Source organism: Eulemur rufifrons, chromosome 7, assembly GCF_041146395.1.
Source record: "Eulemur rufifrons isolate Redbay chromosome 7, OSU_ERuf_1, whole genome shotgun sequence".
Taxonomy (NCBI): Eukaryota; Metazoa; Chordata; class Mammalia; order Primates; family Lemuridae; genus Eulemur; species Eulemur rufifrons.
Window position 1 is genome coordinate 72,468,592 of NC_090989.1, and position 17,289 is coordinate 72,485,880.

Sequence of the window (17,289 nt, forward strand, 5' to 3'; positions counted from 1 at the left end):
GAATAGTATAATATAAAAAGTGATGTGCATTACATGCTGCAGGAATTGATATTGATATTTAGAGAAAGAGCTATCACTTCCACAAAAAGGAAGGTATCATTAAGAAGCCAGTCTTTAAATGTACCTTCAGGGTTAGGCCAGGCTCATACAATTTGAAATGATAGGTAAGGATTAGGCAGACAAAAACACTCCAGGGGCAGTGTGAATAAAGGTAGGAAAGTTGCTTTATGGGGTTAAGCAAAGAGTACTTAAGAAGTAGGTGATATTTTTATGACAAAATATATTAATTCTCAAGAATGATGTTTTTGACAGATTATGCTTTCAACTATTGCATCATTTTATTTGCACAGTAAGTTGATTTTTTGTTGTTATAAAAGTATAGTACAAGTTCATTAATAATTTTTAGAAAATTCAGGAAAGTATAAAGAAAAGGGAAAAAACATGTGTTTTATTTATTTCTTTTATGTATAATGCATTTTATATTGTTAAATAGAAAGAAACACCTATAACCTACCCTCCCAAGTAGAGCTGCTCTCTGCACTTTGGTTAGTCAAGTTTCCACTTGGGTCTCAATGACTATGTACACATTTCCAAAAGAAATGTACACAATGGCTATTTTCCAAGTTACAGAGCTGCCTTAATCCTACATTTATCGCTGCATTTCAGTACAAATGTGAAAACAGACAACTAGACATTCCTATCCATGTATGTTAGAATTAGATTTGGCTTCCCACAGCAATAAACCCATGTTAACAGCAGCTTAATCATGCAAAGTTTTATTCTCTCATAAACCAAATCTAGAGACCAGCTGTCCAGGGCTGGTGCTGTGGCATCCCAATTGGTAAGGACCTTGGCTGCACCCAGCTTCTAGTGCTTCTCTCTCTGGTGCGTTGCTGTGATCCATGTACAGCTGTGCACTGCACCATCAGCACAGAGACACACAGTGGCCCTTGATGTGCCATTCTCCCCTTGATCCAACAAGCATCCTATTCCAGTCAGAGGGCAGAGGAAGATGAAGATGGAAACAAGAGCCTGGGCCAGTTTCCTCTTCAAGATGGTCCCTAGTAGCTGCCATAGGATACTTACATCCTACTGGCCACATCCCAGCCAGGTTGTCACATTTAAGTGTAGGGAAGCTAAGAATAATGTCTTTTTTATGGATGGCTACATACCAAATAAATGTTCTGTTATTCTGGGAGAATGGTGGAATAGGTATTGGGCCACTAACACCTCTGCTTCAGCCCTCCATCCTCTTTAGAATATCTCTGATTTTCTTACTGACATTTTTTGGTAGATTGTTTTGTTTTTACTTTATACTATTTACTGATACTTTGGAATAAAGTATCTGAGAAAAAAATAAAGTCCATTCTATATCAGATTAACTAATACTTAAAATTACATCCAAGGTTCTTTGTCTCTTTAGTTTGTGAGAATGAAAACTTAGCTGTAATGTATATAGGATATGATGAGAATCACTTCCAAAGATGAAAGCAAGAACTCAACTGGTTTTAGACCAAAGATCTTTTAATTCCCTATAAATGCCTTTGCTTTTTGTCTAGGAGAACAAGGTTTACCTTTTTGAACAATGTTAGCTAACAGTTTTATAAAGGCGTATTCTGTACAGGTACTGTTTTAAGCACACCTTAATTATTGTCTCTTATGAATATTTTTCATTCCATTTCTACAAAGTAGTTTCTAGTATTATCCCCATTTACAAATGTGGAAAATAAAGCACAGAGACATTAAATAATTTGTCTCAAATCATACGGCTCGTAAGCAACCGAGCAGAACACAAACCAAGGCGTTGTGACTTGAACAATCAAGCACTTAAACTCCAAGGAGACTGGTGAGATAGGCTACAATCTGAGGTCTGAGAAAGGTTGTGGTTGTAACCTCAATGTTGTGCAGTAGGACCCTAGTAAATGGTTTTGAATAAATGTTTCCTAATTGCTTCTCTTCTTTTTTAATCTGGAATATACCTGCTCCTTAGAAATAAAAGGTATTGCAGATTAGTAGAGACTTTCATGCTCTTATAACTCACCTGATACACATGAATTTGGTTGGTTCTCTGCCTCTTATGTACTTTGATGTCATTATAATATAAAAAATGTGAACAATTACCCAATGAGTTTCCATGCAGTTATATTTTATATCATTAAATGGTTTTTAGAGGTTGCCATTATTATTAAATATGTGTATGCTTGAAGTTATGTTAGGCATTATTCTACTGTGCAGTGAGACCTTCTTCCTCCCTGCTATAATCCTCAAACTATTTTTGCTACCACTGTTATTGCTACTATTATTAGTCTTGCTACTGCTATATACAGTTTATCAATTTACCATTTGCTAGGCAGGTGGTGTATTTATCTCTGTTAAATACCACAACAGCCTTATGTTATTATCCTCATTTTATATTAATAGATGAGGAGACTAATTAATTTAAAGTAATTAAATAACCAGTCCAAGATCACAGAACTAGATAAGTGTAGAACTGGGATTGCAATCTGGTAAGCATAATGTCAATGCCTATGCATCTAACCCCTACTTTTTGGCAGCAGAGACGGGTTTCATGGAAGACAGTTTTTCCAGAGATGGGGTGGAGCGGAGAATGGTTTTGGGATGATCCCAGCATATTACATTTATTGTGCAGTCAAACCTCTCTGCTAATGATAATCTGTATTTGCAGCCGCTCCCCAGTGCTAGCATCACAGCCTCAGCTTCACCTCAGATCATCAGGCATTAGATTTCGGCATGTGCATTTACTGTAGGATTAACATTCCTATGAGAACCTAATGCCTCCACTGATCTGACAAGAGGTGAAGCTTATCGGTGATGCTAACGATGGGGAGCAGCTGTAAATACAGAGGAAGCTTCACTCCCCTGAACCACTGCTCACCTCCTGCTATGTGGCCTGGTTCCTAACAGTGCATGGACCACTACTGTTCCTTGGGGCGGGGCAGGGGGGACCGCAGCCCTACACTATCCCTACACCATATTGCCCTTAAGTCTCGGGTACATCTGTGAATATGAAAATACGTAGAAAATTCAATGATAGCAAAGCAGAAATGTTATGCCGTGATACAACTTGAATAGTAAGCTAGTTTTAAACTATGCAAAATTGAGATAGGTATACATAATATGATAAGGAAAATGCGTATTGGTAGATGATCATATAAAAGTGGAATGCCATGTTCAAGCTAGGAAAGAAAGAATTAAGAATACATCACTTTTCTGATGAATTCTAATAGGTTTAATTTCGTATTCTGTAAAAGAATTTGGACCAGATGATTCTTAAAGTTCTTTGGCAGTGACATTGTGTGGCAGTCTTTATAAGCACTTTAGTGTAAAACCATGTTCCTTCATGGAGCCTAGCATGGGATTTGCATACAAAAATAGTCAAAAAATTTCCCTTTATTGAATTAATTATGAATGAATAAAGTACCATTTTATTAACTGTTTCCATTATAGGTGATTTTCTTTTTTTGGATGAGGGACTAAGATGAAAGGCATTCTAGCTATAAGTGTTATTTTTAAAGAAAGTTTTTGATATTTTTTTCTATAGGCCAAGTGTAAAGCATATAACTGGAAGACACATTTAGAAAATCAATAGAAAATGAGCGCTCCATAAGAGATTGGTTATATTTTCTGTTTAATGAAAAAATTGTCAATTATCTTATGTTGTAGCTTTTAAAGAAATTTTTGTAAACCATTAAGCCCACTGCTAAGACTGTTAGCCCCCAACACAGTCCAGTACTGCACAGTGAACGAGCCCCTCCTTTGTGAGGAAACTTGGCCTCTTAGGGAGGAAAAGCCAAAGTAGGGTTTTTTTGTTTTTGTTTTGTTGTTGTTATTTATTTGTTTTTCAAATATCTCGGCCTTTATCCCAGTCCTGCCAATGATTTCATTTTGAATGTCAGGATTCCCAAAATTAAACTCTGCCAGTTTGAGGATCATTAAATCCTACACTGATAACATGATAATAGCTATCCACCAAACCTCTTCCCTTCACTCTTTCACCCCTCCACCTGTGTTTAGAACACAGGGGGTGTTAATGAGGGGTTGCAGGGGCATCTATTCAGAGAGACTGATGGACTTGATATTTAAGTCCATTACCATGTACATTTCACGTCAACCTCTACTTACATTAATCCCCTCCCCTGGAATTTAACACAACAGCACAGGCTTCATGATTCCCAATTCTGCCCTTTCGGAGCATTGTTCACACCGCAGATAAGTGACTCCCCCAGATTTAAATTGTCTTGGTGCTGACCTCCCCCTTTACTATCAGATACAGCAGCCAAAAACCATTTGACAAAGAACAAAATACAATCTCCTCCTTTTCTCCTCCCTCCTTTAAGAAGCTCATTACTCAGCTCCCGCAGGTGGTTGAGTATTTAGAATCTGGTGTGCCTTTTGCAAAGATTTAAGCTTCAAGAGCTGAGTCCTGGAGAAAAGAAGATATTTGCAAAGTAAGATCAGTACGTATCAATTGAGAGCCATCCATCCCTATAGAAGTGTTAAACCTTGGACTACAGGGATATTGATCCATTTCCACCAGTTTATTTTTTAGTAGGACAGGACACACACACACATATCACACACACACACACACACACACACACACACACGGCAGTTAACATGTTATCTATTTTCCTTGTGAGAACTATTGCTTTAAGCTAATAGAACTTGATTTAAGTCCCAGAAGAATAATGTAAATCACAGTTTCCCAAACATCGGTTTTAGAACCATCTGGGATGTTCTTAAAAGCTAAACATTCTCAGAACAAATCTCCAAAGTGATCTGATTTATTAAATCCAGGTATGACCTAGGAATCTACAGATTTAAAAAAATTGTCTGAGTGATTCTTATGGCAACCAAGTTTGAAACTCAGTGTTCTGAGCTGAATTTGTTGTTTCTACATTCATTTTTGTTAAATCTGGCCATAGATAATTTAAAACATTCAAATTATTGCGATCAATGTATTAGACTAAACCTAATATAATATAAATTGTCTGATATCATGTAATTAAATACATGAAACATGTTACATTTTTATTTTTATTACTATTATTAAGATATGTGTGTTTTAGTGCAGGGTTAGATTACTATATGGAGTTAGTAGAGGTAATACCAATTATTTTAGCACATTTATCTCTGAAATCGAGTAACCAAGGATACAAAAATGTTTCATTCTGCTGATCAAAGTTTTGGCAATGATTTGCTAAGTAACTTTGAGAAAAATAATTTACCTCTTCAACCTCAGTCATCTCTGAAGATGAAGTCAATTATAAATTCCATCTGTTTCATAGGAATAAGATGAAGATTAGACATTGTAAGAAAGTTGGATTTCTCAAGAGAATTCTGTCAGATCAAATGTAAAGTGCCTTTTTTCATTTTCCCTGAGAAAATGGACATTGTCTTACCATATTATATATTGAATGAATGCTGTGAGATGTGGCATTGCATGAGAAATTAGAGGCAATGAAATTTGACTTTGGAAGGAAAATAATAATCCCTTCAACAATTGCATAAGGAGACACCAAAGAGTGAAACAAATCAGGAGTCCTGATGTTGTAAACCTCCAGTTGGGAGGACAGTAATGGCAAACGTATTTTGATATTTTTATTTCAATAAATTGGAAAGAAAAATAAATGGTTTAATCTTCAAAATTCTCTTTTGGACCCAACCATATTAGAAGACAAAAAGAGAAAAATGGAGTAAAATATTACCTCTGATGCCCCTAATTGTTTTAAATACAGAAAAGATAACAGCTGCTACTCTCTCTGTCTCCTTTGGAGTTTTGGATCTCTGCTAGCCTGTGACACCTTCCTCCTGCAAACCATCCTAACTCATTCTAAGCAACTATTTGCTGGTTTCTGAATATAGTCTTCAATAAAACCCTCCTACCTCTTCCCTACACATTCTTCATCCATTTCTGTCTTTGTCTCTTACAAACAAATATTGCTTCTACTCTCTTTCTAAGAAGATATAGACCTTTTTGTTCACAATGTCTCATAACTCTTTATAATAAATGTTTGCAGAATGCTAGATGCATTTCTATGGCAACGCATTGCTTCCAAATCAGCACTTAAAATTCTCCTACAGCTTTAAAGGAATTCCATGTGACATTAATTAAGGTGTGAAATTGCTTCATGTTAATTGCCCACGCCCTTCTATGATCTGCTGTTAAGACAATTAAATATCTTTATTGGTACATTAACGAACAGAGCAATCTAACCTTTCCACTTCTTGAAAATTACAGAGGGCCAGGAAAATTCAATTAAATTGGTAGTAATAGAAAGTTAATCATATTTTATTCTTCTTTGATGGAAACTGATAGAGAATGGGGGTGCTTTATAGAGTGTAATTTATGAGTTTCATTTAAAACAGAAGTTATGTTGTCTTCATTTGGAAAAACAATTTGTCAGCACTGACTACAATGGCCCTCCACGCAGGTTGTCCAGCTAGCTCACCACTACACAGCAATATTGGCACTCAAAGATTTACACCTAATTCTCTTCATTACTACCCGGACTCAAAATTTTCAAATGATCTGCCAAGAATCTGGCAGCAGCACAAAAATAATAATTAGTAGCAGCTGTACTACTTTATACATTGTTATTTTCAACACACTTTCCTAACCAAAGTATCATTTGGTAGTTACTAAAACCTTGCTATTATTCTGGTTAAGATTTATTATCCCTATTTTAAACACAAGAAAACTGTCTTTAAGAGAGGTTAGGTAACTCACTCAGGTGCATACAGCTAGAAAGAGGCAAAACTATGACCAGCTCTGTTATCTTTTAACGTCAGACCTCTTGCTTTTCCTACTATAATAGAAGTGTGTGTGTGTGTGTGTGTGTGTGTGTGTGTGTAAATGGGCTTTGCCATTCCTTAAAGCTGTTTGGTTTAGTTATTTCATCAGTTGTGTGTTTGCGTGCATTTCTTCTTATGACTTATGATCTGCAGGGCAAGACACAAATATGTATTGTTTGGAAAGCTACCCAGGTGATTCTCATGGAAGCATTAAGGACAGCAGCTCTACAAGTTGAGTGTGTATCAGAATCACCTGGAGGGCCTACTAAGGCAGAGATTGGGGGGCCCCATTTCCTGAGTTTCTAATTCTGTAGATCTGGGTCAGTTCAAGAATTTGCATTTCTTTCTTTTTTTTTTTTTTTTTAATTTTTTGAGACAGGGCCTCTCTCTGTTGCCTAGGCTGGAGTGCAGTTTTGGTAATGGCAACATACCTCACTGTAACTTCAAATTCCTAGGCTCAAGCAGTCCTCCCTCCTGCCTCAGTTTCCCAAGTTGCTAGGACTGCAGGCATGCAAAAGTATGCCAGGCTAATTTTTCTATTTTTTGTAGCGATGGGGTCTTGCTATGTTGCTCAAGCTGGTCTTGAACCAGCTCAGGATGGCTCAAGTCCTCCCACCTCAGCCTCCCAAAGTGCTGGGATTACAGGCATGAGCCACTGCACCTGACCAAGAATTTGCATTTCTTAAAGATCTAGAACTTTAAAAAATGGTGGTGGTTAGGAGTTCATACTTCGAGAAGCACAAAGTTAAGGAATCATTGGATGCAATAATTCTTAGAATCTCTTTCCTTTTCTAGCCTATAATTCACTGTGTGTGTATACAGGGAAAGAAAAGAGTGTTGGTTAACTTTCTAGGTTTATTTTCTTTTCCATTGACTATTCTTATTTCTGTGAAAATGATGCATATAATTTGATTATCCAAATATCATTAAACTAGAGGAGCTTGATAAATGTGGCCCACCCCATAGGATGCATTGCTCCATTCTTTCAGTCATCCATTCTAACTGTATACTGGTATATTTTAGGGTACTCAGCACAAGTTTAGGCCTGTAGAGAAAGTAAAGCTTCACTGACTTTAAAGATGAAAGAAAGTTCAGTTTTACTCCAATCACAGACTTCTGCAGTTCATTTGGAAAGTAATTATGAAACACCTACTGAGCATCCTTTACTGTTCTAAGTAATGGGAATGCAGTGGTACTCAAGAAAAAAAAATGACTTTATGGCATTTATGTATAGAAATAGATAAATAAATAAACAATTAAGAAAATAAGCATTTTAAAAATATCACTAGAAATTAGTTCTAAGAAGAAAATGGGACTACTTTAAACAGGGTGAACAAGGTAAATCTCTTAGAGAAGATGACATAGATGACATTTTTGAATAGGAGTCTGAATGAAATTTGGTAGTAAACCATGTAAAGATGTGGAAGAAAGTTTTTATACACAAAATTAAAAGATTCTAAAGTCTCTGATAGAACCCAAGCATTTCTAATTATGAGCATGAAAGCCAGCGTGACTGGAACAGATTGATTCAAAGGATAAATGGTAGAAGACGAAGTTAGAGGAGTAGGCAAGGACCATATAAATTGAGACCTTGTAGCCACCTTCATGACTTTGGATTTTACAGCTAATGCGATGGGGAGTCATTTTAGGTTTGTCCCTCTAGGATTGCAGGGAAATCAGCCAGGATCTTGGGCAAGATGGTAGTCGCTTGAACTGTAGTGTTTTTGGAGAGAATGACTTTGGATTTATTTTGAAGTTGGACCTGATGCAGAATACTCATGGATTGGATGTAGGTTCACAGAAAAATGAGAGAAATCAGTGATGATTTTTAGCTGTTGGGCATGACCAACTGGGTTGTACTTGATCAAGTTGTTTGCTTTCTTTCTGTTCATTTGTTAGGTACATAAAGTAGGAGAAGAAATAGTTGCTGTTCCCCACCCCAACCTCATAGGATTTTTCTGAGAAAAAATATCAGTGTTCCTCTAACATGTGTCATCGTAATAGTTTTTGACAAATGGTAAAAGAACATAATATTTTTAAAGAGAAAGCATTTCTTTTTGACTCTTTAGTACCCTTTCTTCAAATCAAAGCATGCTCTTATCTCAGTTTTCTTGTTATTTTTCCTCTATTTTGATTTATATTTCAGTTTTTCCTTCTCTGCTTCCTTCTTCAATATTTCTTCTATTCATGCTTTTGACTTGTCTAGATCTATAGATTGAAGCAGAGGGATTCAGCCCAGCTTTCTGAGTAAAAATGAGGTAGACAGATTTGATGAGAGAGTGTTCCCCCCATTGTTAGACACAAGGACAAGCGCAGGTTTCTAATCACACAACCTACATCATGTACTACTTTAAAGCACATTTGCTAGAAATCCCCAGTTTAACCTTTTAATGTGAGCAGAATACACTTGTATGGTGGACACTAGATACTATGACTTGACCTAGTAAAGATTGTCATTTTCACAGCTGTTTGAGCATGGACTGGTCATGTATCTGTAGAAAGCCCTGTAGTTCTGGTAATACAAACAAAATGCTACACTTGGTCATAACAAGACCATAAGCTACGAACTTTGTGACAATGATATATGGTATCTGCTCTATGTATTTATTTTTTTGTTTTAAGTGAAAGATTATTCTCTTTAAAAGATGAAATACTAAATATATATCACTGGGCTTTGACGTATTGTAAAAAAAATCCATCTTCTCTTTGTAGGATTAGGTATGGGTTTTTCCAGGGCAAACTTTCCATTTAATATTTTCTATTATGTTCTTTTCACTGGTGCTTGTGTTGCAAATGCAGTATCAGAATATGCAGGCTTTCATTGCCATTATAATAGCTCGGATTCCTTGTTTACCACTTTTAACATCCAATAATCACTTTTAATTTAGTTATCCTAAATTTCTCCTGAAAAATTTAAAGTAAAATTATGACTTTCTTAAAAGTTTAAAACAAGTAAAATCTTGGGAATTTCAGCTAAAACTGACTGCTTTATAAATAGCTGACAACCAGGTTATTGGCAAAGTTATCTGCAGCAGTAATTATAATAGTAACATTGTGTGTTGACGCAACATTTATGTGCAAATAAAAATAACAACAAAAAAGATGAAGATGTGAATGAATGTCTTGGGTAGAATCTATGGCATAAAAAAACTAAAAAAGAAATTGCAACTCTAAGACACTCAACAACAAAAATTAGAAAAATGTATTCTTTAATGAAAATTAGAAAGTAGCATTCTTTAATTCCCTCTAAGATGAAGTTTAAGAAATTTGCAGGCCAGGCGCAGTGGCTCACGCCTGTAATCCTAGCACTCTGGGAGGCCAAGGTGGGTGGATCGCTCGAGGTCAGGAGTTCGAGACCAGCGTGAGCAAGAGCGAGACCCCGTCTCTACTAAAAATAGAAAGAAATTATCTGGCCAACTAAAATATATATAGAAAAAATTAGCCGGGCATGGTGGCGCATGCCTGTAGTCCCAGCTACTCGGGAGGCTGAGGCAGTAGGATCCCTTAAGCCCAGGAGTTTGAGGTTGCTGTGAGCTAGGCTGACGCCGTGGCACTCACTCTAGCCAGGGCAACAAAGCGAAACTCTGTCTCAAAAAAAAAAAGAAAGAAAAAAAGAAATTTGCAGGTCAAAATCTATTCTTTATTTTTAAAAAACAGATTTTTTTTTCCATCAATGAGATTCTGATTTAACAATCCCTGGTGAGGCCTGGGGAAATGTATGGGTTTTCATAGCTGATTAGGTGACAGAGTTGGGAAAAGCTGCTTTATGACATCTTATGATTAGATTTCAAACTGAATCACTTCATAACTTCTTGAGTTCTCCTGTGCATTAAGCAGTTATATGTAAATGGTAAATGGTAATATATTGCAACAGTAAAAGTATGCTTTAATTTTGGAGGTTTTGATACTTCGTTTATAATAGAAATAGAGTTAAGAGTCATTGGACTTGAGGAAGTTCAACATTCCAACAGGATCGTCCACAAAGATCTTCTATTTTTTGTTTAAGAAAAAAAAAAGAAAGGGAAAAAAGAAAGAAACTTGAATTACCTATTTGTGCCATTTGAAAATTACAGAATCAGCTCTCTGAGCAGGTTTCCTCTGTATACTCTGCTACTTCAGCCAAAGGCATGTAGTCCATTGAGGATGTTGGAAAAGCCATTCAATGTAGTGATTGAAATATTTTAAAATCTTATTAAAATATGTGTGGGTAACAATTTTGCATAAGGCGCTCAACAGACATTTTGTACATATATTTTATACTACTCAAAGTGTGGTCTGGGTTTCACCAGGATCAACATCACCTAAGAGCTTACTAAAAACGCAGAATCCCAAGCCCACTACAGACCTTCTGAATCATGATCTGCACTTTAACGGTATTCCTAGGTGATTCAAATGCACATTAACCTTTAAGAAGTTCTATTACTGAGTATGTGGGAAGAAACCCATCTCTTCATTACTGAACTAGTCTCAAAAGAACGTTACTTGTATTCTTAACTCTCTCTCAATCTAGTTTTGGATTTAGAATACCTTCAGCCAAAACAATATCACTATATTCTCTGAAATCTATTATCTAAAATTCTTACAAAGAGATCAGCTCCTTAATTTTCTAAAACATTTATGGGTGCTTGCTATATGCAAGGCATTTAATCCTCATAAACATGCCATTTTTCAGTCTAAGTTGACAAAGCTGGTAGGTGGGTGAGCCAGGATGTGGATCTAGGCACTACGGATCCCCAGTTGGTACTTTTAGCAACTCAAAGCTCATGGGAGGAAGCTGTTTGATGTTGGAAATAACATTCAAATTATTAAACCATTGTAGTGATGATTCAATAGGTAGATATATTTAACTGTTCGTTCCTAAATCAAGGATAAAGGTAACTCCTGGTTTTTAAGTAAAATATATTATATGCTCTTGTGCAGTCACATTTGTATAATGAAGCAGAATTAATATAGTCAATGTGCTGATAGATCGTATCTTATAAAAGTTACTGTGAACTGAAAAACATTGTTCTTTCTAAGCAATAATCTAGCCACCATGGTGGTTCACAGATGACTGAAATTTGGAGCCAAACAAAACAATAGAGGAGAAAAGGAACCGTTTATATAGATGTAAACTAAATATTAGGGTTGTGTGATCACATTCCCTATTAATGACTAACTAAAGTCATGGATCGGGTCTTTATTTTAGGTGAAGGAAATCTGGGGCAATAGGGAAAATTGCTTTACCTTTTTTATCATTTCTCTTTCCTCTCTCATTTCTTACATAGGATGCCCTGAAAATTGGCAATAAATATTTCAGTTTGACACAACAGTATCATATTTCTTGCAGTGGGGTAAAGATTAAGAACATGTAAATAAATATTTTTCCCTACCCAAACAAGATTGTAGATTAAGGACCAAAAAACAAAATAGCTACTTCCACCTTAAATACTATACCTCAAATGTCTCCTGTAACTCTGGATGAAAATCCTGTTATGTAGGTTAGGAAATTATAAAGATTCAAGCCTTATCTATAAGAGAAAAGAAACAACTCTCGTGTCTACAGTTCAAGAAGGCTTAAAAGATTGTGACTGGTAGAACAGGAAGAGAACCATTGTATCCTCTGAATGTACTATCAAGTTAAAACTCTTGTGCAATGGGGAGAAAAGCTAGTAATGAGAGTGAAGCATATTGTAAAATAAAATTTGAAACATTTACTGAAGCCAAATTGATGTCCACTATCTTAAGTAATTGTTGTGATTTTGCTTTCCAGTGTGTATGTACAGAGAACCATCACTACATGAAATCGGAGAAAAACAAGGGCGTTCGAGGAAAAGTTCTGGAACACCAACCATGAACGGAGGCAAAGTGGTGAATCAAGATTCAACATAGCTGAGAACTCTTCCCCTTCTTCCCTCTCTCATCCCTTCCTTTTCTCTTCCCTCCCCTTTCCCCATTTCCTTCCAAAAAATCCACCCAAGGAGAGGAAAATAAAATGGCAACGCAGGACCTAGGGGCTAAGATTCTGCACTCAAAATCTTCCTTTGTGTAGGACAAGAAAATTGAACCAAAGCTTGCCTGTTGCAATGTGGTAGAAAATTCACATGCACAAGGATTTGCACGCATAAAAGCAAAGGAAGTAATAAATCAGGACTCCACAAACATTAAATTAAACTGTGTTGTTATTAATAGAGGGCTAACTGTAATGAAGACATTGATAGAGATGAAATAAAGTTATTACCTTGAAGGAAAGGGTTTTGGAGAATTGAACTTACAAGTTGATGTTGTACCCTAAATAGCATAAACTCTGGATAACGGTGTGATGTGTGGTTTTGTATTTTTTTTTTTATATTTTTGTATTTTTGTGTGTGTTTGCTTTTGTATTTTCTTTGGGCATCTGGAATTGACACACAATTACATTTTGTTTCCAGGATTTTTTTTTACCGTGAAATTGAACATATATGAATTATAGACTCTTTTAATGCCTATAAAGTATATAGCCAGCAACCATTTAACATCAAGAAAATTTTAAAAATTATTTTTGACACTGTTATTAGGATTGTTTTATGCAAAAGGAAAGCCATACTGAACCAAATAGCATCAGCTGATTTAATTCCTTCATAAAAAAAGTTTTAAATTCTCCTAGGAGAATATCGTATTTTTATCGAAGTTATTATTCCAGGAATTAGTATTTTTAGTCATTTAGAAAAAAAGTTTTTGTTCTAATGCTGAAGTGACTTTTGGAAATTCTTTGCCATTGTCATGTCCAGGCAGTGAGGTATAAGTTAATTGCTCTTACCTTTAGTTTGATTTTTTACTCTATGGACACCTGTGGGAGTATAGATGCATGTCTTAGAAAGTTTTGTACCATATCTTGCAGCAGGAAAGAAAGAAGATCGGTTTTATATAAGGAAATAAGTCCTAGGAAATTGGTCAAAGCAAATGGTATTTGCCTTTGTACCTTACCGGAGTTTTATGTATATAGCGTTTTTCAAACTCTGCCAAGAAATTGGGAGGCATGGCTGTGAAATTCCTAACTTATTGTCTTATGAAGCCAGTGGTTTGTTTGTTGCTGTATATATCCTCATTTATAAGTCCAGTTGACAATAAGTGTTTTTGTAGAACACAGAAGGGTACTAGTAATACATTAAGTTTTCCAGGGACATAAAGAATCAATATGGAATTAACAGCTATGGCTTCAACAGACAGGATTGTGTAAGCAGTTTAAAGTAGTGAAAAAGAACTCAGTGTAAGAGCAGGCAAATGCATAGTTAGGAATACTACAGTATTAGAAAAAAATATTAGGGAAGAAATAAATGTTATACAATCACATTGGAATAAATAGATCTAGTTAGTCCTACAAATCAGGAATGGTGTAGAGGCATCCAAATTAAAACAAAACAAAACAAAACAGAATGTTAAAAAATGTATGCAGATTTATGGATATTATCAATGAGAAGACTTAGCATGTAACTTCTCCTATATCTCTACTCTCCAGCATGTATTGTTCCAAATATGACTCCCTAAAATATATACACTTTGCAGAAGCTCTAGGTCTTCACCTCAAACCTTGCCATTGGTGGCTGTATTTCAAGGTCAACGTAGCTTCCCTCACTCTACACAATCATTGCTCCTCAACAGTGGTTCGCGTCCTTCACCAAGTATCCTATTTCTGTTAACAGGAGGTTGGCAGAAAATGAAGTGGAGGAATTTGCCTAAGCAGTTGGGAAGAATAAACATTGCACATCTGGGCAAGGATTTTGAACAGACATTTGCAAGAGATATTTGTTTAATCAAAATATTTGGAAAGTAACAAATAAAGACATTTACATTTTTTAAAAAAGGAATGTTGTTCTTCTAGGAAAAGAATACCCTTGTTAAAAAAAAAAAAAATAGAAATCTCACTGTATTTCTTCTTGTCACTCTTGATTCAACTTGATTATAAATACACCTGTCACTTCCAGGACCAAAAAAATCCCAAGCACAAAGCCTTACTTTCTTTGAAAAAATAAAAAAGAAACTTCTACATAATGGGTCATAGGCTCTTTTAGCATGAAATGACTTGAGCTTTTATGGTGATATACAACACACACGGTCATCAGTAACACAACTGATGGTTTCATAACTAACACGACGGAATTCACAATCATCAATTACAGTGGTAATTTCATGACAAAATATATTTAATCCAGTAAATTATGAAAAAATATGATAGAGATATGGATCTTTAACAAAACTTCTCCCTCTATTTTCAGTGGCCGTTCATCATTTATCATCTAGACTCACATTTGTCTCCTTCCTGATAGCAGTGAAGAGGCAGAATTCTAACCACCCAATTTGTATGTTGTTTTTCTCCATATCACGTTAAACAAATGTTCACTGCAGCAAAATGTTTTGGAAATTAGCTTTGAATTATTTCCAATTTATTTCAGAGAATGAATTAGAAACCCCATTTCTTTTACACATAAACCTGACAAAAATTGTGGTTTAGAGCACAGGGTGAATGTTTGCTTAACTGCTGCTTACTTTTAAAGTACATAAAACCTTTACTAAAAAAAGTCAGTATTCACTCTCTAGGTTTTTAAAAAAAAATTAACAAATAGAAACAAAATTATCCAATTTCCTTCTAAAATATAAGCCAGTTTAAATATTTTATTTTTCAGGTTTACTTCTAGTATAATAATTCTTTACTTTGATTTTCATCATTCTAATTTCTGGGTCTTCAACTCATCCTTCCCTTATTCTCATTATAGTGAAATAAGCTTTTTTAAAAAGTTCATTGAGATTTTTCCTGGAAAAATATGGCTTTAATAAAGCTCTATCATTGGCTATACAGATACAAATTTTAAGACTTGTCTATTCTAAAAGTTCTTATTTTAATATTTCAAAATCAATGAGCTTAACGATGAAAACAAAACTTTTGTGAATCTCACAATATAGCTTTTTGCTCAATATTCCTTACTTGATTTCTAAGCTAGAAGTTTGAAGTACAGAAATAAGTGGTGCTGAAGCTCTGTTTGCTGATTCAGAGACTGCTGTGCTTCAGGAAACTGGAAGACAGCAAGCCATCCTGTTCTTGATCACAGTAAGGGCTTTGACTTTGAATTTTACATATGAATTCCATAGCACGTTAGCCACTATGGATTGGCACAATACACAGACATCAGTGTAATGCAGTGCGATGCTTTGTGGGCCCCATTCTAGGTCAGAAAGCTTGTTTAAAAAACTCTTCTGTTTAAGAAAATGACAGCACTGTACATAAAGTGCTGCTATCTGGATTGGCGGTCCTGTGGTACCACCAGCAGAAATGAGAGTATTAAGAATAAAGGATGAAGAAATACTTAATTGTTGTGTATTGAAGTTTGAAAGTCCTAGTTTGAGACCACTGATATCTTGGTGAAGAAGCATGACTACATCAACAGTAATTTTTTAAACATAGACCCAGAAATAGCAAATCTATTTCACTCACGGCTTAGTCTACAAGGCCTTGCTCTTAAGAAGGTTTTCCATGATGCTTAATTTCATCTGCACAAGGTGAGACACAATCAAACACAAAAACTCCCTGTTCATTTTAATACCATAAAAGGCTGAGGTTATTTCTCTGTCATGAAATTGTAAATAACATTTTTTAAGTCAGAATTACATTTAAAACAGTGGATTGTTCTACAAATATATATGTGTACATATACATATGCTTCCAAAATAAGGATATATTATATAGAGTTTTTATTTGATTTGTGGTCTTTAGTCATAGGTAATCAAAAATAAAGAGATTGAATGCAAAACTTTATATATAAATGTATATTTCTAATGATAGTACAAATTGCCACTTTATAATTAAAAAACAATGGGAACAATAATCAAAGCACATGCTCCTTCAGAAGTTCAGTGATTTTTAATCCCCGCTTTAATGCAGAAAAATTATTTTTTATTTCTAAAAATTTATCTTAAAAATCTATGCTTCCCAATATGGATTTCATGATAAGTAATATCAGATTGAAAATGTATGGTTGAGTGGCAGGAAAAGGATGCTAAATGCTGATCTTTATTTTTCAGAATTTTTCCTGGAACCCAAATTAAAAATTCAATATTTAAATCAAAATTAAGTGAAAATTGATAATGTTCAGAGATGACATATTGAGCTTTAGTAACAAACAGAAGCAAAAATATGAATATTTAACATAATAATAGCATTAAAATGTCATAATAAAAATTGCATCATTAAATGTTTTATTAGTTGGAAAGAATGAGCTAATGTTTCTTTTGTCTTTGCTCCAAGCACAATTTAAAGGCAGTGACATTCATTTTACTCAAGGTTGTTCAAAAACCCCAAAATACAGTCCCATGAATAGAATTTGTATTAGCTCTATTACAAGGTTAAATGTTACAATCAAGAAATTACTGACACCGAAATGTTTAATAAACATGTTGTATGAGAAACTAAACAAATTATTGTTTTCATTTTTGCATTAAAGCACAGATTATTCAAATCCT

The 17,289-nt window shown here is 35.0% G+C and overlaps 1 protein-coding gene across 1 annotated transcript in view; it reads left to right on the forward strand.

The window, feature by feature from the left end:
• The window catches only part of FGF12 (fibroblast growth factor 12), a 227,084-nt gene extending 214,397 nt beyond the window's left edge, over positions 1-12,687 (forward strand). The window contains exon 5 of the mRNA XM_069472776.1: positions 12,569-12,687. Within this exon, the coding sequence (XP_069328877.1) occupies positions 12,569-12,687 (119 nt within the window). The remainder of the gene's footprint in view (positions 1-12,568) is intronic.
• The last annotated feature ends 4,602 nt before the right edge of the window (positions 12,688-17,289 follow it).